The sequence below is a fragment of the Vulpes lagopus genome, chromosome 7 (assembly GCF_018345385.1).
Source record: "Vulpes lagopus strain Blue_001 chromosome 7, ASM1834538v1, whole genome shotgun sequence".
NCBI lineage: Eukaryota > Metazoa > Chordata > Mammalia > Carnivora > Canidae > Vulpes > Vulpes lagopus.
In genome coordinates, this window is record NC_054830.1 from 130,646,252 (window position 1) to 130,670,351 (window position 24,100).

Consider the following 24,100-nt stretch of genomic DNA (forward strand, 5'->3'; position numbering starts at 1 on the left):
AGAGTGTGCACCCTCCCGGAACATCAATGCAAACATCAACCAAGAAGCCCACTTGAGCATTGGTGTCCAGGGTTTTGATTGAGGCTTCATTATGTGAACATGATTGTTCAAAAATCATTGGCCATTTGACTGAACTCAATCTGCATCCCTCTTCTCCTTCCCAGAGGTCCAGCTGACCCAAAGTCCCCACCCTCCATTCACAGGGTTGGTCTTTCTGGTGACCAGCCACTGACCTGAAGCTACCTAGGATCCCACCTGGAATCACTTCATTAGCATAACAAAGTCAGCTCCTTTCATTCAGGAAAGTCCCAGGGTTTCTGAAGCTGTGCCAGGAACCAGGGACAAGGACTAGATACACTCTTTATTAGACTTCACTCCCCAGAGAGTTTGGACTGTCTGTGGTTAACGGGGAGGGGGCGGTGGGGGGGGAGGCATGAGAGTCATTTTCCAGGACTCGGGCCTGTGTTCTCGGATTCTAGGTTCAGTTTCTGCCTGGCCTGGAGCCTGGGGCCTGGTTAGAGTGTCCTCTTGGGGGTCACCGAGAAGCCTCCTGCCCGGGATCCTGTGCCCTCCTCTCACTCATGTTGCCAAAACACACAAAATCACTGGCCATGGTGCCTTTCAGTTTCGCTTCCTGGCCATGGCTGTGTTTCTCACCAGAGAAGCCTACTGAACTTTGATTCACTTTCTGTTCCTGGAAATGCAGGGCTCTACAATGTGCTGGCTGCTCCTTTACAATTGGCCAAATTCCTGTGAGGATGGAGTAGAGGCCAGAGAGTACTTAAGTCCTGCCAGCATCTCACACACAGTTTAGACATTTCAAGTGACGGTCAGCTCTTTAATCTCTGCAGAGTGACCACACCAGCACACAGGACCTGTTCCAGTGTGAGGCCTGTCTGTGCAGAAGAGTGTTTCTGCCCTGGGCTGCAGGGAGCACTTCATCCAGGCTCTGCATTTCCTGCCCTGCCAGGGGACACATTCAGAGCTCAACCCTGACACCAGAAGTCTCTTTTCTTTCAGGAGCTGGTAAGCAAGAGGCTACTTTGGATTGTGTGCAGATCTAAAAATAGAATCATAGATCTGTAGGTCTAAGGGTGGGAGAGACTGGATGCTGCATTTTGGGTGCTGTGGACCTTAGAGGCTGAGGGGCAGGATGTCTGGTGGGTGGCTGTATGTTGGTTAGAGCAGTTAACTATTTGAGACATTTTCAGAGAGGGATTGGAAAGCAAACTTTATTCCTGTGAACTGAGAAGAATAGTATGAATGTCAGGGGTGTTGGTGTATAGGGGCTTTTCCCCAAGCTCTTCTGGGTCAGACACCCACATCTCATGCCTAAATACCATTTCCTGGGGAGACAATGCATATTATCCTTTAAAAAGATAATTCAACTGAATAAACAGGAAAGAGTGGATTGGCTTATTAAATGAGTCATGAATTAGCAGCATCTCTTCTAGCAAAGACAAAGGAATTCTATTAAACTATAGGAAAGCAAATGTTCTTAAAGGAAGAGAAAAAGAAAAAATTATTAGCAAATAATCCATTGTGCTTAAAAAAATTTTTTTTAAGTACACTCCATAGCAGCATGGAGCCGAACATATGGCTTGAACTGAGAACCATGAAATCAAGACCTGAGCTGAGATCGAGAGTAGGACACTTCACCAACTGACCTACCCTGGTACCCCAAGAATCCGTTATTTTAGTTAGGATTGCTGTCCTAAGTTTAAGGGAAAGGGTCTATCAGCATTTTCCCTAGTGCTGATCTGAAAATTCCTAGGTTGACTGGTTACATTATACATTGCAAGTGCAGTAAAACCATAGTTAGGTTAGGTATTTAGTCTTAGTTTACTGAGTCGAGGCCTTAAGTGGCTCCTATGGCCCTGTGACCCTGTGGCCCCATGGTCCTTCTTTTTCATGATCCCCTTAATTTGATCAGACTCTCAGCTTAAATTAGAGATCAAAATGTAAAGCATTAGTGCCACCTTGAGTTACTGTTCCGTTGTTCTTGAAGCTTTTGATAATCCTTTGCGTGGTATTCACATGTCATGATATTTTTGCTTAATCTCTGTGATATTCACAGTTGATGACTTCAGGTCACATTTTTTTAAAAAGATTTTATTTATTTACTCATGAGACACAGAGAGAGAGGCAGAGACATAGGCAGAGGGAGAAGCAGGCTCCTTGCAGGGAGCCAGGTGCAGGACTCCATCCCAGGACCCCAGGATCACGACCTTAGTCAAAGGCAGATGCTCAACCACTGAGCCACCCAGGTGCTCTCCAGGTTCACAATTTTTATATCAGCCATCCTCTGTCTTATTTTCCTGATGTTCCAGTCTCAGGGAGATTACTTGCTTAGCAGCTAGCATCTGTGATGTGCATTTAAAACTTTTAAGATCATACAGTATACTTGGCAGATTATTGTGATTTTTATGAACAGGGTAATCTTCAATGGTTGAAGTGCATTTTGAAGCCATAATATCCAAGGCACAAACATGCAAAATCAAATAAGTCTAAGAAAGACCCCATTGAAGGAATCATCTTTTAAGCCAAGTGGCTTGCTCAGTTATCTTCTGTAGTTGTGTTTCAACTTCCTCAGAAGTGTTAATCCAGATGCACCAGGTGGTTTTATTACAGTATAGACAGCTCTTGCTCAGCTAAAAGATAATCAGAGGCTGTTGATTGTCAAGAAAATCTTTGGCCAGAGAGTCTGCCTATCTTTCTTGGGCAGCTATTATCTTAGCAACAGATTCTGCAACATCTTTAGAAGTTAAGGAAGAGTTCTTGATCAATTTGTCCTGTAAAGTTACTGATAGCCGAAGAAGCAGAGCCCTGCCAAAGGAAGCAAATCCTGAGTCAAGAATGTGTCCTGGTTGGTCTTTTTTAACTCAATGATGTAAATCTAAGGGAGCTGACCAATGAGATGTCTTATTTTGCTTGATAAAAGTTAGGGACAAGATTAGATTTTCTCTTAGCCCAAAATAAAAGATTGTTTTAAATTCTGGAGATTACTCCCCTTTCTGAGCAAAGGTCTCAGACATATAGCTGGGGGCATTATTTTTTCAGGATTATGCCAGAGTAAAAGAAAGGAAAAGAAGGTCAAAGGGCTTCACACTTAAAGTACAAAGACTTGATCTATAGTCTTGGATGAAAGCAGTCAACCTCGATTGATGTCAACTACTTATCTTCCTATTCAATTGATTTAGAGATTTCTAGCAGCTGTACAGGACGAGTACCAAGTAAAGCCTTCTTTATCTGTGAAATGTGTACCCAAGACTCAATACCTTCTAGTTTTGTAGCAATGTCAGTGGTTGTGAGCACTTGGTAAGATTCCTTTTAATGGAGTTCAAAATGACAATTCCAGATTACCCAGGCACCAGGTTCTAGACCATGACCAACAAGACCCTTTGAATTGAGGTCTTGGAAGACATCTTTACCCTGTTGATGGTAGACTTGATGGTAAAACAGAAATTTTGCTGTAGTTGATCATACTAGTGTGAGGCAACAAGGATCAGCAGAAAGAGTATACCAATAGACATTGGTCTGCCAGTGACTATATTGTGTGAGGTGAGTTTACGTTGCCCAAAAAGGCTACTGTAAGCAGTCAGCAAGTCTAAAGGCAACACCTTAGGGCAGGGATGTCCAGTAGTTGTTTAGTTTAAAAATTTTAAATGTGAGGCTCCCATTATTTCTTTTTTTTTTAAGATTTATTTATTTATGATAGACAGACAGAGAGAGAGAGAGAGAGAGAGAGAGGCAGAGACACAGGAGGAGGGAGAAGCAGGCTCCATGCTGGAAGCCCGACATGGGACTCGATCCAGGGACTCCAGGATCGTGCCCTGGGCCAAAGGCAGGCACTAAACTGCTGAGCCACCCAGGGATCCTCCCATTATTTCTTTTAATCTTGCCTGATGATTGGGGGTGATAAGGCCAGTGATGATTCCAAGTTTGCAAAATTTTTGTTAAAGCTGGCATGATTTGTCCAATGAAATGGCTGTTTCAATCACTGGAGATTGTGAGAGTTATATTGGAAGTGGGAAACGCATTTTCTAACAGATTCTGTGCCACCACAAGGACATCAGCTTTGCAGCAGGAGAAACCTTCAACATATGTGAAAAACATGCATACAACATCAGAAATATATTGATAACCCATTCTAGGTATTAGTTAAATAAAAACATAAGCAGATGTTCAAAGTCCAGAGGGAATAGGTGTGAGACCTCTGGGGGAAATATAAAATATTTTTTTTCTGAATAATGGACCTGAGAAGTCATTGCTGGTAGACTGTTCTTACAGTCTTATACAAATCTCGCTCAATGTCTAGTCCTAGTTTGATTCATCTTAAATGCACTATGGTGGGGGAAGGAATGAAAAAACAAAAAAAAAGGAGTTTTCCTTACCAAGAAATCAGGAAGAATCAAGCAGCTATCTTGGATTTCCCAAAGCCATGATGTTCAGCTTACAGCCACTGCTTATCTGTCTCATTTTTTTTTCTGATTCAGAAGCAGAGTGTTGCCATGTTACCCTGACACCAGAATGGCAAAAGTCACAATGAGGGGACATTTTTGCAGCAACAGAGTGGATTTTATCCACATGTGCCACAATCTTTATAGATTCTTTTGCTAGCTGCCTTTGCATGAAAGTCAGCTGGAGCATTTTCCTGATACTCTGGGGTAGTTCTTTCAGTGTGCGTCAATTTTGGTGACAACAACATCAGGAGATAAGAGAATAATTTATACAAGTGATAACATTATACTAAAATGGTTATCAAATTTCCAGGAATTTCACATGTGTTTTGTTTTCTAGGAAGATCATTAAATAGTAAGGAAACATTCACAATCTATTACCAAAACTAGACGAAATGTTAAAAACAGTAACTTTTGTCTTTTTAACAGATTGGAAACCAAATATTAATTTTGCATCAGCTTACTTTTGTATTAGAATGTATTCATTCCAATGTTTGTCCTGACAATGCACAAAAATCCTTTCCAAAGATTCATTTTTGTCTTTATACACCTTCTTTTACCTTAAAATAACACGCATCTCCAGTCTCTCTCTCTCCATATATATATGTACACACACACACACACACACACACACACACACATATATATATACACATTTTTTCCAAAAGCACATGTCACTTGCATTCAGAGAGATTTCCTTTTTTATTTTCAGTAGCTTTAACCCCATGTATTAATTCCAGTTCTTAATTCTTCTAAATTTCAATTTCTAGGAAAGGGGACTAGTCAGCAGTTGTTAATTGTGTATACACCAGTATTCTTTAGATCGTTAATTTATAAATATATTTCATAATTTCTGGAAACATGCTTTTTTACAGTACAATCTTTCAATAAAGCACACCAAAATTGTGTATCAATAGACCAGCATTTTTCTTTAATTTTCCTATAGCAAAGAAGCCAAAATTAGAGAAAACGATATTTAGTAATTAATGTTTCATTATTTTATCTTACTTGGAAGTGACCTAGATATTTAATGATCTAGATATTTAACTTAAACTGTTACTTAATCTAACTCCGTAAAACTTTAAGTTTTGAATTAATCAAAAGATATGGGAAACTAAAAATTTACATAAAGTGAAAAATTTTATGTAAATATCTATTCAATATACTTGTTCTTAACAATTAGCCTTAACAACAAGCACATGAGAAAATGCTCCACATCACTTGCCATCAGGGAAATACAAATCGAAACCACAATGAGACACCACCTCACGCCAGTGAGAATGGGGAAAATTAACAAGTCAGGAAACAACAAATGTTGGAGAGGATGTGGAGAAAGAGGAACCCTCTTGCACTGTTGGTGAGAATGCAAGCTGGTGCAGCCACTCTGGAGAAGAGTGTGGAGGTTCCTCAAGAAGTTGAAAATAGAGCTACCCTACCCCCAGCAATTGCACTACTGGGTATTTACCCCAAAGATATTGATGAAGTGAAATGCCGGAGCACCTGCACCCCAATGTTCAGAGCAGCAATGTCCACAATAGCCAAACTGTGGAAGGAGCCTCTATGTCCTTCAACAGATGAATGGATAAAGATGTGGTCTATATACACAATGGAGTATCACTGGGCGATATATATTCGTCAGAAAAGACGAATACCCACCATTTGCTTCCATGTGGGTGGAACTGGAGGGTATTATGCTGAGTGAAGTAAGTCCATCGGAGGACAATCATCATATGGTTTCACTCATACGGGGAATATAAGAAACAGTGAAAACAATTATAGGGGAAATGTGGGAAACTGAGTGGGAAAAATTAGAGAGGGAGACAAACCATGAGAGACTCCTGACTCTGGGAAACAAACAAAGGGTTGCAGAAGGGGAGGTGGGTAGGGGGATGGGGTAACTGGGTGATGGGCACTAAGGAGGGCACTTGATGGGATGAGCACTGGGTGTAATACTATATGTTGGCAAATTGAATTTAAATTTTAAAAAAGTCAAAAAATCTCCCCAAAACAATTAGCCTTAGATTACCCATAATATGAGTATTCAGACACTATGAAACATCAAAGTTGGTTATTCTCCTGAGCTATTTTCATTTTATTATTTTTATATATTTTTAGTTTAATTCCAGTATACTTAACATATAGTGTTATATGTTAAGGTGTATAATATAGTGATTCAACAGTTCTATACATTACTCAGTGCTCATCATAGTAAATGCATGCATCCTCCTCTGTGGTAACCCTGTTTGTTCTCTATAGTTAGCAGTCAGTTTTGTGTATATATATATACACACACACACTACATCCTCTTTGTCTATCTATTGGTGGACACTTGGGCAGCTTCTGAAAGCTGCTTTTGTAAATAATGCTGCAATAAACATGGAGATGCATGTACCCCTTTGAATTAGTGTTTTTGTATTTTGTGGGTAAGTACCCAGTAGTCCAATTACTGGAGCATAGGGTAGTTCTATTTTTAACTTTTTGAGAAATTTCTGTACTGTTTTCCACTGTGCCGGCAACAGTTTGCATTCCCAACAACAGTGCAGTAGAGTTCCTTTTCTACACATCCTCCCAACACTTTTATCTCTTGTGTTTTTAATTTTAACCATTCTGACATGCATGAAGTGATATTTTATTGTGGTTTTGATTTGTTTTTCCCTGATGACGAGTGATGTTGAGCATCTTTTATTGTGTCTTTTGGCCATCTGGATGTCTTTGAAGAAATACCTGTTCATGTCTTTTGCCCATTTTATTTATTTATTTATTTATTTATTTATTTATTTATTTATTTATTTATTTATAAGAGAGAGCATAAGCAGGGGAAGGGCACAAAGAAAGGGACAAACAGATTCCTTGCTGAGCAGGGAGCCTGACACAGGACTCGATCCCAGGACCCTGGGATCATGATCTAAGCCAAAGGAAGATGCTTAAATGAGTGAGCCACCCAGGTGCCCTGTGTAGGCCAGTAACATACTGTATTGATTACTACATCTTTGTAATATAACTAGAAGCCTGGATAAACTGTGATACCTCCAGTTTATTTCTCTCTCTCAAGAATGCTTTGGGAATTTGGGATTTTTGTGTCTGTGTGTGATTCCATACAAATTTTTAAATTATTCATTACATTTCTGTGAAAAATGTTGTTGGCATGACTGTGGAGCTTGCATTGAAACTATAGATTTATTTGTGCAGTAGAGACATTTTTAACAATATTTGTTCTTCCAACCCATGAACATGGAATGTCTTTTCATTTCTTTACATCACCTTGAATTTCTTTCATCAATATCTTATAGTTTTCAGAGTACAACTCTTTCACCTTTTTGGTTAAATTTATTCCTAGATTATTTTATTGTTTTTGTTGCAATTGTAAATGGGATTATTTTCCTAATATCTTTTTCTGCTACTTCATTATTAGTGTATAGCAATGCAACAGAATTCTATACATTAATTTGGTATCCTGTGGTTTTACTGAATTCATGTACCAGTTCTAATAGTTTTTGGTAGACTCTTCATGGTTTTCTGAATATAGTATCATATCATCTCCAAATAGTGAAAGTTGTATTTCTTCCTTATCAATTTGGATGACTTTTATTTCTAGATTATGTTGTCTAATTTTATGGCTAGATCTTCAAACACTATGTTGAATAAAAGTAGTGAGAATGAACATCTTTATCTTGATCCTGACCTTAGGGGAAATGCTCCCATTTTTTTCTTCAATGTGTATGATAGTTCACTGAGGGTTTTTCATACATCGCCTTTAGTATGTTGAGGTATGTTCCCTCTAGACCTACCTTGTAGAGGATTTTTATCATAAATGAATATCATACTTTGTCAAATGCTTGTTCTATATTGATTAAAATGATCACATGGTTTTTATCCTTTCCCTTATTGATGTGATGAGTTACATTGTTTTATGAATATTGAATCAACCTAGCATCCTCACTTGATGGTTATAATCTAAAAATAAGATATAACAGAGATGACATCAAGTTATTTATTTAACTTTAGGTAAATAAGGGAAGAAAAATGTTAATTTTAATGCTCATAACTCTAAACACATTTAGTTTAATTAAACCAACAAATTTAAATTATTTTTCATACTGAATATTTCAGATCATATGAACAATATTATATTAGTTTTTGTCTTTCTGAGAGTTTTAAAATGCTCAGTCCTTACAAGTGCTTACCTTCAAACCAACTAAATAGAGATTTTTTACAACAAAACCCTCCAGAGATAGAAAAGTATCAGCCATGTAATATATATGTAAGACATACACAAAAACACACAGAAAAAAAAACATTATAGTCACAGATATTGGTAGAGAAGCTTTTTAAGATTTGTGTTTACCTCTGGAAATAACCTTAAGGAGGCTGTGCCAGAGTTTGTGCACAATACCCTTTTTTCTGGCAATTTGTATTATAAAAGACCTCTTTTCCTCCACCCCACTTTACTTTCCAGTGATTGCATGTGTATTTATATTTCAAAGACACGACAAGGTGTATGACTTTAGGGGGAAGAGATAGAATTCACGTTCCTCCAAGAAAGATTTGAGTTTCCTAAGATCTTCAAGTTCACAAGCCCTTCAAGATAAACAGGGAAAATTTGAGGGTTGGAAAAGGAGTAGATGAACTTTGAATAGTCTCTACGGTTGACTTTTGTTTTTGGTTTCTGTCAAGATAGCTGTCAATTATCCTCTGTCAAGGCAGAGGATAATTTAGAATGAGTATTCAAATAAGGAAGTTAGTAGAAAATGGTAAGAATTACATTAGTCTTACAGTATTTCGTATTGGGTATTTTTATTGTATTTTTACATTTCTTTTTAACCAACTTTTTGCAATGAGACTTTCAATGAAGCCATTTTTGGAATTTTGAAGACTTTGCTTTTAAGCGCACTTCTTAAATGATCTTACCTCATTGGATATTCCTCATAATGGCCATTGTCATTCTAGGTTATAATTCCCCTGAGGGCTGGCAGCACTTTGTGAGGACTCCAGCCATAAATAGAGTTTAACCCACATTTCTGTCCAGCCATATCTATCACAAATAGGGAGCGACTCACACATTTTTGTCTAGCCCTATTTTGTGGGTCTCAATCTGAAAGTTACCAAGCCTGTATTTGGGACACAAAACAGGCTTGTAGACTTTTATGCCATCCAGGATCATAATTCTTTTTTCTTCCAAGCTTTTGTTTAAATTCCAGTTAGTTAATATACAGTATAATATTAGTTTCAGGTGTACAATATAGTGATTCAATACTTACATACCTGGTGCTCATCACAAGTGCACTGCTTAATCTCCATCACTTATCCCACCCATCACCCTACCCACCTCATCTCTAGTAACCATCAGATTGTTCTCTATAATAAAGAGTCTGTTTTTTGGTTTTCCTCTCTTTTTGCCTCCCCCCATGACTATTTATTTTGTTTGTTAAGTTCTACACAGGAGTGAAATCATATGATATGTTACTTTGCCTGAGTTCTTCTTGCATAATAATCTCTAACTCCATCTACATCTTCGTAAATGGGAAGACTTCATTCTTTATGGATGAATAATATTCCATTCTCTATATATGTACCACATGTTCTTTATCTATTCATCAGTTGATGGACCTTTGGGTTCTTTCCATAATTTGGCTATTGTAAATAATACTGCTATGAACATCTGGATGCATGTATCACTTGAAATCAGTATATTTTGTATCCTTTGGATAAATACCTCATATTGTAATTGCTGGATCATACAGTAGTTCTATTTTTAACTTTTTTAGTGACTTCCATTCTGTTTTCCAGAGTGGCGGTCAATTTGCATTCCTATCAACAGGATAAGAGGCAGGACCAGAGATCTTACATATAACATATAACATATAACATATAACATATAACATATAACAATGTGCTAGCGGGTGGATCACTTAACTGGAGTTTTAAAGATCCTATTTCTTTTTTGTTTGTTTGTTTATCCATTTATTTATTGTTTTTATTTAAGCTAATCTTTAACATCATGGACATATTAAGAGAAACCAACAGTACTGATGTAATTCAACTATGGACACAGGTGTGTGTCCCACAGGGCTGGGACAAGGATCAAACCAGCAGACTTCCAAGAATGGGGACTGCAGCATGATTATATACACACAGAGAACTGTCACTGCCACCAACAGTTCCCAACGTGAAATCTGAGTTCAGAACCAAGGGCTAAATTTAGAAGTTACTGCAGACTGTTCAATAGAGTGTCCTCTACACCTCACTACCAATGTCCATCATGGACAAAACAAGCAGGTTCCATTACTGAAGACTGCAGACAGGAAATGGGGAGCAGCCTAACTAAGTCAGTAAAGAATAGTAAATACACTGGACTTGAACTGGGAAAGGGATTCCAATGTGGACTTCTGTATTGAACTATAGGCTGGTGCTCTACCAGTGACAGAGTGACCCACTAGCCCTGACTGGAAAGGGAATTCAATCAGAAACTCTCATGCAAAGAAGAGCAGAGTTCAAAGCCAAATGGACTTACCAAATGTCTCTTGGTAATGTTGAGAAAAAGTGAACTCAAAAGGATTAATGGGCCACAGCACTTGTGTTTCTTGTTTTCCCCAAATGGAGTCAGAAGTTTGCTTAGGATCTAGATTTTTTTTTTTTTTCCACATCACATGCTTTATTTGGACTTGAACACTTATAATTTCATTCTAAACACGTGGACTGCCCCTAAATCTGTTAAAATAACAAACTGAACCAAGTAAATTCTAAAGACCTAACTGATTTTATTAAATGATTTTTGAATCGGGTAGTATCCCATTCAAATATAAAAGAGCTCCATTATGCTGTAGAAAAGGAAAAGTTTTTAAGTGAAGAGAGAAAGCAGAAAAAACAATTATTAGCAAAGAATCCATTGTTTAAGGTATGGTTGCCATGCTAAGGAGAGAAGAGGAGATCTGTCAGCATAATTTGTAGTGCTAACCAGACAGCATGTTGACTGCTGAAAGATTACATCCTTGGATGTTGAAACTGCTGTTAGGTACTAAGTCTTGGTTTACTGACTTGGTGCTTTAACTTAAGGGACTCCATTATGGCCCTTTTTAGCACATCTCTCCACAGAAATATAAATCCTGTGTGTCTCACACTGACTTAGTTTTGAGTCCTAGTTTCACCTCTCTCCACTCGATTGTGTGCTCTGCCTTTGCTTCCCGAAATAGAGCTCTACATTTGGAAGAGGGCCCTCACCTTGAATCCTAGCTCTGAGCTTTACTAACGGTGGGACCCTCATTGTCTGTCCCTCAACCTCATCATTTGATTCTTAATTTATGGTGGAAATAATTATAATGTCCATGTAGGGTTGTTAAGAGGATAAGGTGATAAATGTATGGAGAGATGCACATCTATGGTTTATTCACATGGATTTCTCACATTTCCTCCCTTTTCTACCCAATTGAAGAAGACACACTGCTAAAGATTAGAATATAAGCTCCCAGGGATAGCATTAAAAGAAGTCTGCCACTGCTTCCCCTGCATTGCTATTTCATTAGAAAATAATAACAGAACTTCACAGGGAACATCAGGTGAGGCATGGAATCTTAACAATAGAGCATGGCTTTTGTGTTGTTGAAATTTGCACAGCACATAGAATTTTGTTCTCCACATCTGCTTGCCCTCTAACTCTGTCATTTGGTTCCCTCTTTGTTTATTCCATTCTTCAGGACCTGTCTCAGTCAGAGATTTCCAGCCTCTTGTGTATTTTCCCACATCCTCCAAGAATGCACAAGCATGAGACTACAACTGATAAGGTTGAGATCTCACCTCTCACCTTGTTAGCTCCTCCTTAATGCCAAGTTGTATATGCCACTTGCACACTCAGGCTTGCCCATTCTGCTTTGTGTGCTGCTTGCTCCCCCAAAGGTGTGGTAGTGTGGTTTGCTCTCCAAACAGCACGACATTGTCCCTGCCAATGCCAGATGCCCAGGATTTCCACTCTTCTGTATGTCAAAAATATTCCTTCTGAGAAGTTAGAAGTGCTGGCACCATGATTCTTAGTTGCTTAATAGTTGCCCTTTTCACATCTGATAAGCTAGATTCTCACACTTCTCTCTTCTAAGGAGAATGTTTGCTTGCTCCATTGATATGTGGGCCAGTCCAGATCTTGTACACTTGCTCTGTATATTTCTTTCCAAAATATTTTTTGCCATCCTCTCCTGAACTGCAGCCTGTGGCTACCAGGAAGCCCCTGGAGGATGTGTCTGATCCCTCACTTTTAGTCTAAGGACACTTCTCCAGTCTGCATGATGCCCAGACATCAGCGCTGACTTGAGGTAACTTGTCTCCTGGTCTGAAAACTCTGTGCCCAATCTCTGCAGGGGGTAATACACAAATATTTCACATTACATTTAGTCCTGAGTATACAATTTCTTCTGGTGCTCCATCTCAAGGTACAAGTCTCCAGTGATCAGATTGGTTCAGGATTCCAGAACCAGCTCAGTCTGACTGACAGCAGGAAAGGTGACAGAGGGACCTCCTTTATCATGGCTGATTTCTTACATCCCTTTCAGGGCCTGCTTCAGTCTTTACTAACACCATCTTTTACATCAATGACACTTTATATAGCAGTCAGTGGCCTAGGTGAATTATCTCCTTACTTTATTTCTGTCCCCTATTATACACAGGCATGAATCAGGAGATGGGTGGGGTTTCAGGGCAGTTGGGGTGGCTCATAGCAAGCCCCAAGTGTAGAGGCCAGCATGACTTTTTAGAACATGGGAATCCATGGCACCTGTTGCTGCTGTTCCATGAAAAACAGAGTCCTTTTAACATTTTGTTTCATGAGTTAACATACTTTCTAGACAAAAGAAAACACATTTACAATCATTACAATTTTCTATCTCCTAATGAGGACATACAGTGTCTTCTCTAAGAAGGAAAGGAGCCACTCATCCTTACTTAGGTGCCTCATAGGAGAATTAAGTCCAAAGACATGGTGATGTTGAAGGTTATCAGAAGTGGGTTTATTGGAGGGTCACACACCACAGCTGGGAAAGGGTGTTGGGGTAAGTGCTAGTGCTGTCTTCTTAGATTTGCCACCATGAAGAAATATTACTTTCATAACATTACAAATAAGGAAAACTAAAGCAAGACAAATAATATGGGCAGGAAAGTGTGGAGAGAAGAATCAGGCTTCGGAATTAGTATGGAAGAATGAAGAGCATGTTTTTTTCTCTCAGGCTTTTTTATTTTAATATTTTATTTTATTTAAATTCCTTTAATTTACATATAGTGTGTTATTAGTTTCAGAGACAGAATTTAGTGATTCACCAGTTGAATCTTACACCCAGTGCTCATTACATCAAGTGCCCTCCTTAATGTCCATCACTTAGTTACTCCATCGCCTTATCCATTGCACTCCAGCAAAGTTCAGAGAGGGGGTTGTTTGTTCTCTTTTTATTTAAATTCAGTTGGCCAACATATAATATAACACCCAGTGCTCATCCCATCAAGTGCCCACCGTAGTGTCCATCATCCAGTTACTCCATTCCCATCCCACCTACCCTTCTGCAACCCCTTGTTTGTTTCCCAGAGTTAGGAGTCTCTCATGTTTTGTCACCCTCTCTAATTTACCCATTCATTTTCTCTCCTTTCCCTATAATCCATTTCACTGTTTCTTGTATTCCACGTATGAGTGAAACCATATGATGATTGTCCTTCTCCGATTAACTTCGTATAATACCCTCCACCTTTCATTCAGCATAATACCCTCCAGTTCCATCCATGGAAGCAAATGGTGGGTATTTGTCATTTCTGATGGCTAAGTACTATTCCATTGTGTGTAAGGACCACATCTTCTTTATCCATTCCTCTGTGGAAGGACATGGAGGCTCCTTCCACAGTTTGGCTATTGTGGACATTGCTGCTCTGAACATTGGGGTGCAGGCACCCCGGCATTTCACTACATCAGTATCTTTGGAGTAAATACCCAGCAGTGCAATAGCTGGGGATAAGGGTAGCCCTATTTTCAACATCCTGAGGACCCTCCACACAGTTTTCCAGAGTGGCTGCACCAGTTCACATTCCCACCAACAGTGCAAGAGGGTTCCCCTTTCTCCACATCCTCTCCAACATTTGTTGTTTCCTGTCTTGTTATTTTTCCCCATTCTCACTGGTGTGAGATGATATCTCATTGTGGTTTTGATTAGTATTTCCCTGATGGCAAGTGATGCGGAGTCTTTTCTCACGTGCATGTTGGCCATGTCTATGTCTTCTTTGATGAAATTTCTGTTCATGTCTTTTGCCCATTTCATGAGTGGCTTGTTTGTTTCTTTGCTGTTCAGTTTAATAAGTTCTTTATAGATCTTGGATACTAGCCCTTTATCTGATAGGTCACTTGCAAATATCTTCTCCCATTCTGTAGGTTGTCTTTTAGTTCTGTTGACTATTTCTTTTGCTGTGCAGAAGCTTTTTATCTTGATGAAGTTTCAATAGTTCATTTTGGCTTTTGCTTCCCTTACCTTCATAGATGCCTCTTGCAAGAAATTGCTGTGGACAGGTTCAAAAAGGGTGCTGCCTGTGTTCTTCTCTAGGATTTTGATGGCTTCTTGTCTCACATTTAGATCTTTCATCCATTTTGAGTTTATCTTTGTTTAAGGTGTAAGAGAATGACCCAATATCATTCTTCTGCATGTGGCTGTCCAATTTTCCCAACACAACTTTTTGAAGAGACTGTGCTTTTTCCAGTGGATAATAATTCTTGCTTTGTCAAACGTTAGTTGACTATTGAGTTGAGGTCCATTTCTGGGTTCTCTATTCTGTTCCATTGATCTATGTGTCTGTTTTTGTGCCAGTACCACACTGTCTTGATGATCACAGCTTTGTAGTAGAACTTGAAATCTGGCATTTTGATGCCCCTGGCTCCGGTTTCCTTTTTCAACATCCCCCTGGCTATTTGGGGTCTTTTCTGATTCCACACAAATCTTAGGATGATTTGTTCCAACTCTCTGAAGAAAGTCCATGGTATTTTGATAGGGAGTGCATTGAACATGTAAACTTCCCTGAGTAGCATAGACATTTTCACAATGTTTATTCTTCCAATCCATGAGCATGGAATATTTTTCCATCTCTTTATGTCTTCTCCAATTCCTATCCTAAGTGTTCTGTAGTTTTTAGAGTATAGATCCTTTACCTCTTTGGTTAGGTTTATTCAAATATCTTATGGTTTTGGGTGCAGCTATAAATGGGAATGATTCCTCAATTTCTCTTTATTCAGTCTCATTGTTAGTTTACAGACATGCCACTGATTTCTGGGCATTGATTTTTGTATCCTACCACATTGCTGAATTGCTATATGGGTCCTAGCAATCTTGGGGTGGAGTCTTTTGGGCCTTCCCCATATAGTACCACATCATTAGTGAAGAGGGAGACTTTGACTTCTTCTTTGCCAATTTGAATGCCCTTTACTTCTTTTTGTTGTCTTACTGTTGAGGCTAGGACTTCTAGTACCATGTTGAATAACAGTGGTGAGAGTGGACATCCCTGTTGGGTTCCTGATCTTAGGGGAAAGGCTCTCAGTTTCTTCCCCATTAAGAATGATTGTTCGCTGTGGGCTTTTCATAGATGGCTTTTAAGATGTTGAGGAATGTTCCCTCTATCCCTGTACTCTAGAGTTTTGATCAGGAATGGAGGCTGTATTTTTTCAATGTATTCTCTGAATCTATTGAGGGGATCATATGGTTATTGTTGTTTTTTCTCTTGTTGATATGATCTATTGTGTTGATTGTTTTACAAGTGTTGAACCAACCTTGCATCCTGGGGACAAATACCACTTGGTCGTGGTGAATAATCCTTTTAATGTATAGTTGAATCCTATTGGCTAGTAGTTTGGTGAGAATTTTTGCATCCGTGTTCATCAGGGATATTGGTCTCTAATTTTCCTTTTTGGTGGGTTCTTGATCTGGCTATGGGATAAAGCTAATGCCTCATAGAACAAGTTTGGAAGTATTCTGTCCCTTACTATCTTTTTGAAACAGCTTTAGTAGAATAGATTTTATTTCTCCTTTAAACATTTGGTAGAATTCCCCTAGGAAGCCATCTGGCCCTGGACTTTTGTGTCTTGGGAAGTTTTGGATGACTGCTTCAATATTCTCCCTGGTTATTGGCCTGTTCAAGTTTTTTATTTCTTCTTGTTCCAGTTTTGGTAATTTGTGGTTTTCCAGAAATGGTTGTATTTCTTCTAGATTGCCTAATTTGTTGGCGTATAGCTGCTCATAATGTTTTTATTTTTTATTTTTTTATTTCATAATATGTTTTTAAAATCGTTTGTATGTCCTTGGTATTGGTTGTGATCTCTCTTCTTTCATTCATGATTTTATTAATTTGAGTCTTTTCTATTTTCTTTATAATAAGGCTGGCTAAGGGTTTATCGATCCTATTAATTCTTCCAAAGAACCAGCTCTTGGTTGACCTTCTCTACAGTTCTTCTGGTCTCTATTTCATTGAGTTCTGCTTGAATCTTTATTGTCTCGCCTCTTCTGCTTGGTGTAGGTTTTATTTGCTGTTCTTTCTCCCATTCCTTTAGGTGAGAGGTTAAATTGTGTATTTGAACTTTTTCCAATTTTGAGGGAGGAGGCTTGTTTTGCAAAGTATTTCCCTCATAATACCGCTTTTTGCTGCATCCCAAAGCTTTTGGACGGTTGTATTTTCTATGCATTAGTTTCTATGCATTAAATTTTTTTTAAATTTCCTTGTTGACACCTTCCCCTTTTAGTAGGATGCTCTTTAATCTACATGTGTCTAAGTTTCTTCCAAATTTCTTTTTGTGATTGAGTTCTAGTTTCAAAGCATTGGGGTCTGAAAATACACAGTAGAGAATCCCAATATTTTGGTATTGGATGAGAGCTGATTTGTGACCCAGTATGTGGTCTATTCTGAACAAAGTTCCATGTGCACTTGAGAAGAATGTGTATTCCAGTTGCATTCGGATGCAAAGTTCTGTATATATCTGTGAAATCCATCTGGTCCAGTGTATCATTCAAGGCCCTTGTTTCTTTGGTGATGTTGTGCTTAGAATATTTGTCATTTGCAAAAAGTGCCATGTTAAAATCCCCTACCATTAGTGCATTATTATCTAAGTAAGTCTTTACTTTGGTTATTAATTGATTGATATACTTGGCAACTTCCACATTAGGGACATAAATATTCATGATTGTTAGGTCCTCTTGTTGGATAAATCCTTTAAGTATGATATAGTGTCCCTCTTCATCTCTTATTACTGTCTTTGGGATAAATTTTAATTTATTTGATATGAGGATTGTGACCCCAGCTTTCTTTTGAGGATGGTTTGAATGATGAATGGCTCTCTACCCTTTCATTTTTAGGCTGGAGGTGTCCTTAGGACTAAAATGAGTCTTTTGTAGACAGACAATAGATGGTTCTTGCTTTTATATTCAGTCCAATGCCCTTCATCTTTTGATGGGATCATTTAGCCCATTCACATTCAGAGTAACTATTTTAAGATATGAATTTAGTGTCATTGTAATACCTATTCAGTCCACGTTTTTGTGGATTATTTATTTGGGCTTCCTCTTTCTTTTACAGGGTCCCCCTTAATATTTCTTGCAGAATCAGTTTGGTGGTCTTTTAGTTTCTGCCTATCTTGGAAGCTCTTTATCTCTACTTCTATTCTGAATGACAGCCTTGCTGGATAGAGTATTCTGACTGCATGTTTTTCTCATTTCATAATCTGAATATATCATGCCAGACCTTTCCCATCTGCCAAGTCTCTGTGGGGATGTGTGCTGTTAATCTGCTATTTCTCCCCATATAAGTTAAGAATCTCTTGAGTCTCGCTGCTTTGAGAATTTTCTCTTTATCTCTGAAATATGCAAGTTTTGCTATTAAATATTAAGGTATGTACAGTTTTTATTGATTTAGCAGAGGGGGTTCTCTCTACCCTTTGCATATGAATGCTTGTTTCCTTCCCCAAATTAGGGAAGTTCTCAGCTATGATGTGTTCAAATATACTTTGTGGTTCTGTCTCTCTCTCTCTCTCTTTCTCTCATCCTCTTCTGGAATCCCAATTAGATGTTTAGTCTTCCTTCTCAAACTATCATTGATTTCAATAAGCCTTTCCTCATGAATTCTTGTTTTTCTCTTTTTTCCTCATCTTCCTTCTCTCTTCCACCTCCTTAACCCTAGCAGTTAGAGCATCCATTTTGGACTGCATCTCTGTCAAAGTATTTTTAATTTTGGCCTGATTAGATCTCAATTCTGCAATAACATAGTCTATGAAGTCTTTTATGCTTCTTTCCAGAGCCACCAGTAACTTTATAATTGTACTTCTGAGTTGAATTTCTGACATTGTCTTTAAATATACATTCTGCAATTCTGTGGCAGAGAGTATTGCTTTAGGTTCTTTCTTTTGTGGGGCATCCTTCCTACTAGTCATTTTGTCCAGTGTACAGAGTGGCTGTGTAAGTGAGCTGAGTCAAAAATATCAAGCACGCCCTAAGTAAAATACACACTAGATGATTCTGAAGAGGTCAGAGACCAGAAAATAAAGGAAAAAGAAGAACAGAACAAAATAAAACAAAATGACCACTAAACTGAAAAACAGATTTTAAAACAAAATAGTACAAATAAAAAAAAAACAAAAACAAAAAACAAATAGAAAAATGGGAAAACAAAAAAAAAGGGGGGTGGTGGTGAGGAAGTGGTGGTGGAGAGATAATATAGGCTCCCAGAGGAGATTTAGAGGGTGATCCTCTTGGTTTTGAGTGTATTTTGTTCTGTATGTTAGCAGATGCTCAATTCCAAATTTATATAAAACTTACATAAAGACCCAACATCATCCACAAAAACATTAACAAGATAAAAGAAGGGGGGCAGAATGGGAAGGAAGACAGAATATAGTCTCACTGAATGACCTAACATGCTGTTCCACTTGTTTCTGGATGTATTTTTGTCCACGTGTTAGAAGGTGCTAACTTCCACCATTATAAAACAAAACAAGACAGAAAAAACAAAAAACAAAACCCCATAACTCATATATCTACCAAAATTAAATTGAATACATTGAAGGGAATCCAAAAGTGAAAAACATATCTAAAACATGTAATTGTAGAAACATGAAGGTCAGAAAGGAAAAAGGTTAAAAACGAAGAGTTGTTAAGTTAGGCAGGAAAAGAGGAAAAATATTGGAAAATTTTAACCTGAAATATAAATGAGTCATAATGAGAAAAAAAGAAAACCCTCTAGGTCTATATACTATTTTCCCTCAGTCCTGGAGCTTTCCAGTGCTGCTTGTGCAGTAAACTAGCTCTTACTTGTTCTTTGGTGGTTCTTCTGGGGGTGGGGTCTGCTGTGCTGATTGTCAGGTGTCTGTGCCTGGGCAGAGATGCCTCACACCTTGCCAGGTGCTGGGCTCAGTATGAGGGGTTTATCCTGTGAGGCCTTTGTTCCCTAGAGGCTGCATCTCTCCCAGGTGAAAGAGGAAAAGGAGAGAAAAATGAAAAAAAAAATATGGTGGTGGCCAGATCTCTAGCTCCAGAGACAAGAGCTCCCCACAAGTACTGAACCACAGTCTCCCAGTCCACACTGGCCTAGATGCTCCTGAGGGCAGGCGTATGTGCACTGATCTGCACAGATTGCAGGGTGCCCAGGGTCGGAAGAGTTTTTGCTGTCCTGTGCTTTCCCAGGGTTTGCCTCTCTTGAAGGGAATGGAGCATACCGGCTCCAAAAAATGCTTTGCTGCCCTTGGATTGAGGGACCTGCACTGATGGACCCACACCTTGGGATCCACTTCTCTGGAAGGGAATAGAGGACAGCCACCCCCATCTGTTGCCAGGCTCTAGGGTAAAGGGAGCTCTGATGCCAGCCTGTGCCAGTGGGCTTCTCCCAAATGCCCTGGAGGAACCCTCCAGATCCTTTACTGGGATCTGACCTCCGTTTGTGGTGAGCTTTCTGCCAGGCATCCTTACTTTTATTTTGTCTTTGGGAATATTGAGGCTTCAAAGCCCCTCCTATGATTCTGCCCTATTTCCCTGCTGAGCCTTTTTCAGTCAGAAAAGACTCTTTCAGGTGCATATTTCTAAAGTTCCCACTTGTCTGCTCACCACTTTCCTGCAGCATCTTTCCATGGCGTCCCTCCTCCTCCACCTTTCCTCTTTTCCACCTTCCTACCTTGTCAGAAGAGATGGCTTTTCTCTCTGTAACATTCCAGCTGTTCTCTTTTTATATCTCAGGTTGAATTCATTAATGTTCAGGAAGTTTTGAAAGTTATCTAGGTAAGTTTGGGGGACCAGATGAATCAAGGACTCCTACTCTTCCACCATCTTGCCTATACTCCAGAATGAAGAGCATTTTAAAGAAAAAGGGCTTTCCAAGGTTAGGGAAGAGGCTGAGCAAGGGCAAACATTGAATCCAGGTCAGAAGTCCACACAATGCCTGGACAGAAAGAGAAGGGCTCCTGGATACAATGTTGTGGCCAGGACTGATGTTATACCCATCCCTAATGGCACAGTCACAGCCACCACTTGTTGTGCTAACTCTTTTTCCTTCCTTCTTCTCTCCTCCCTATAGTGCTTCCTACTGCTCCAGCTATGGGTCATTCCTCTTCCACATCCTCACATATAAAAGGTGGTGATTTGGCCTCCAGCTTTGGCAAGTTTTTTAAGGACTTTAAGCTAGAAAGCCAAATCCTCTCTCAGGAGACCATCACATTGATCAAAACACACCTGAAGGAGGGGGACCTTCAGAAAGCAGCTTCTGCAATTAGTGATGCATTGAGAGATATTGACAATGCCCCTCTAAACATTGCTGTGACTGGGGAGCCTGGGACAGGAAAGTCCAGTTTCATCAATGCACTGCGGGGGATGGAGCATGATGAAGAAGGGGCTGCCCCCACTGGGCTAGTGGAGACAACCTTGGAGAGAATCTCATACAAACATCCAAAGTTTCCCAATGTGACATTTTGGGATCTGCCTGGCATGATGACTACTACCTTTCAGCCACAGATGTATCTGAAGAAAATGAAATTTTGTGAGTATGATTTCTTTATTATCATCTCTTCCACACGCTTCAAAATCAGTGATATGCATCTGGCTGCAGCAATTAAAAAAATGAAGAAGAATTTCTACTTTGTTCGAACTAAAGTGGACAATGATTTATATAATATAGAAATGAGTAAACCCAGCACATTCAATAAGGATGAAGTACTGCAAAGGATCCGCAATGACTGTGTGACTCAGTTGCAGAATGCCAATATGAGTGACACTCAGGTCTTCTTGATCTCCAGCCTTGATTTGTCTAGCTATGATTTCCAAAGCCTAGAGACCACCCTTCTGAAGGAGCTCCCAGCCTACAAGCGCCACATCTTCATGCAATATCTACCGAATGTTACTGAGTCTGCCATTGACCGGAAGAGGGATTCCATGAGACAGAAGGTCTGGCTGGAGGCCATTAAGGCTGGAGCAACAGCCACCATCCCTTTCATGGGTTTGATTGGTGATAAAGATGTAGAGAAGCTGGGAGAGACTTTAACCCTTTACAGGTCTTACTTTGGGTTAGATGATGCATCCCTGGAAACTATGGCCAAGGACTTGAATGTGTCCATGGAGAAACTCAAGGCAAACCTTAAGTCTCCCCATTTGCTAACAGTTGAGAAGGAAGATGAGTCTTTAGGGAAAAAACTACTGAGATATGTGGAAAAATTCTGCTCTGTTAGTGGAGGACTCATTGCCACTGGTCTTTACTTTAGGAAGATTTTCTATTTGCAAAACTATTTCCTTGAGACTGTGGCAAGTGATGCAAAAGTTATTCTTAACAAAGAAGAGATTTTTAAGGAATCTCTAGGGTCTGGGAAAGCTTATCTGCTTCAGGATGTTGGGATTGAAAATGGGAAAAGTGACACAACAAGCTCCTGAATTATTCTCAGTGCTGGCATGGCAGTGGTGCCTGGAAAGATGATTTAGGGCTTTCTTTAAACATCCTGATCCACTGTCCTCAAGGTGTATCACAGATATTTCCATAATTCATTCTTGAGCAAAGTATGAATTTAGTGACTATTATTTGACAATGAGAGCAATCAGCTCTAAAGAATCCTTTCACATGATCCTTAGGAAAATGAAGGACAGGAATCTGGAATTTTCTGCTTAGTGGAAAGAATAGCTATTTGTGTCATGGTTACTACATACCCAGCACTGGTCTTTATACTGACATACTAGTTAAAAATGACTGTTCACACAGTAGATCTTCAAAAATGATTTTTTGTATATTTTTTATTGAAGTTCGATTCGCCAACATATAGTATAACACCCAGTTCTGAATGCATACAGAGTCTGGTTTTTTTGTTTTTTGTTTTGTTTTTTTTTTTTTTTTGGCATTCTTGTCACTGTGTTGTGAATGCATAAATTCTGATCATTAATAGAGTATCAGTTAATGTTGATTGATGATCTCCTTGTCCTTTCTAGTGTTATCATTATATTTAATAAAGATTAATTATAGTGAACTAAGCATGTGTCACAGGAAATGAAAGAGAAACATCAGCAAAGGAAAACAATTTATCTGGGGGTACATTGTAAGAGAGAGAGAAATGCTTAAGATGAGAAAATAGTCCAAGGGCTTGCAAATTGTAGGTCTAGACACTCCTTGGTTCTAGCAGCATTGAACATGGGAGGTTAGGGAATAAGAGACGACAATTGTCATGAAAGTGGAAATTTAAAAAAAAATGCAGAAAATCCTTAAACATATCTTATCCCTTTTTTAAGGAGGGAAATACAAATTATAAATTATATCTACACTAAGTTATCATTTGTACCACATTAGATTGGGGGAATTTGCAATTTTGACATTTTGTGGGTGAAACTAGAGAAAAATAGAGTTTGTCATACAATGTTGGTGGATATGTAGCATGTACAGATTAGACCATCTCTAGGAAAACACACATTTACACTTTACCCCAGTGAGCCCACTTTGCAGAATCTGGGCCATAAAAACTGAGATTAGATTGGTGGTTGGCAGGGGATAGAAAGTGGGGGAAATGTGTAAGGCTATTGATCTTCCAGCTATAAGATGAATGTATAGTATAGTGACTATAGTTTATAACACTGTTTTAAACTCTACAATAATAATACTTGAAATTTGCTAAGAAAGTATATCCTAAGCATTTCCCCCCAACACAAAGTATAAATATGTGAGGTGATGGATGTGTTAATTAACTTGATTGTGGTAATCATTCCATATCAAATATATATATATATATCAAATATATATATCAAATATCTCAAATCTTCACATTGTACATTTTAAACATATATGCTTTTATTTGCTAATTTTACCTAAATAAAGCTGGGGCATAGAATAAAAAATCTGGAAAAATTACAAAAAGATATATACTAAAAGTTATTAATTGCAGCACTATTTAAAATGGTAAAATACAAAATTCAAATGTTCTTTAATAGGAAATATTACAGCCACAAAACAGATGACTTGACAACTATACAAAGGAGTAATATTCTATATATTGGTATGCTCTCCTCTCTAGGATATATTGTTTAATACACAAAGTAAGATGAATTGTGTGTATTGTTATGTAGTGATGATCTAAGACAGGGTAAAATATGAATATATATTTACACATATTTTTCAGTTAAACATGAGACAACATCAGT

At 38.7% G+C, this 24,100-nt stretch overlaps 1 protein-coding gene across 1 annotated transcript; it reads left to right on the plus strand.

Moving 5' to 3' along the window:
* Positions 1-716: 716 nt before the first annotated feature.
* Positions 717-23,610, plus strand: LOC121495540 (T-cell-specific guanine nucleotide triphosphate-binding protein 2-like). Its single transcript, XM_041763119.1, has 2 exons — positions 717-1,026; positions 21,012-23,610. The coding sequence occupies exon 2, from the start codon at positions 21,032-21,034 to the stop codon at positions 22,352-22,354; it is 1,323 nt and encodes a 440-aa protein (XP_041619053.1). The 5' UTR covers positions 717-1,026; positions 21,012-21,031; the 3' UTR covers positions 22,355-23,610.
* Positions 23,611-24,100: the final 490 nt, after the last annotated feature.

Coding starts and splice junctions, on each gene's coding strand:
- LOC121495540 (XM_041763119.1), top strand. CDS start 21,032: ATGGGTCATTCCTCTTCCACATCCTCACATATAAAAGGTGGTGATTTG.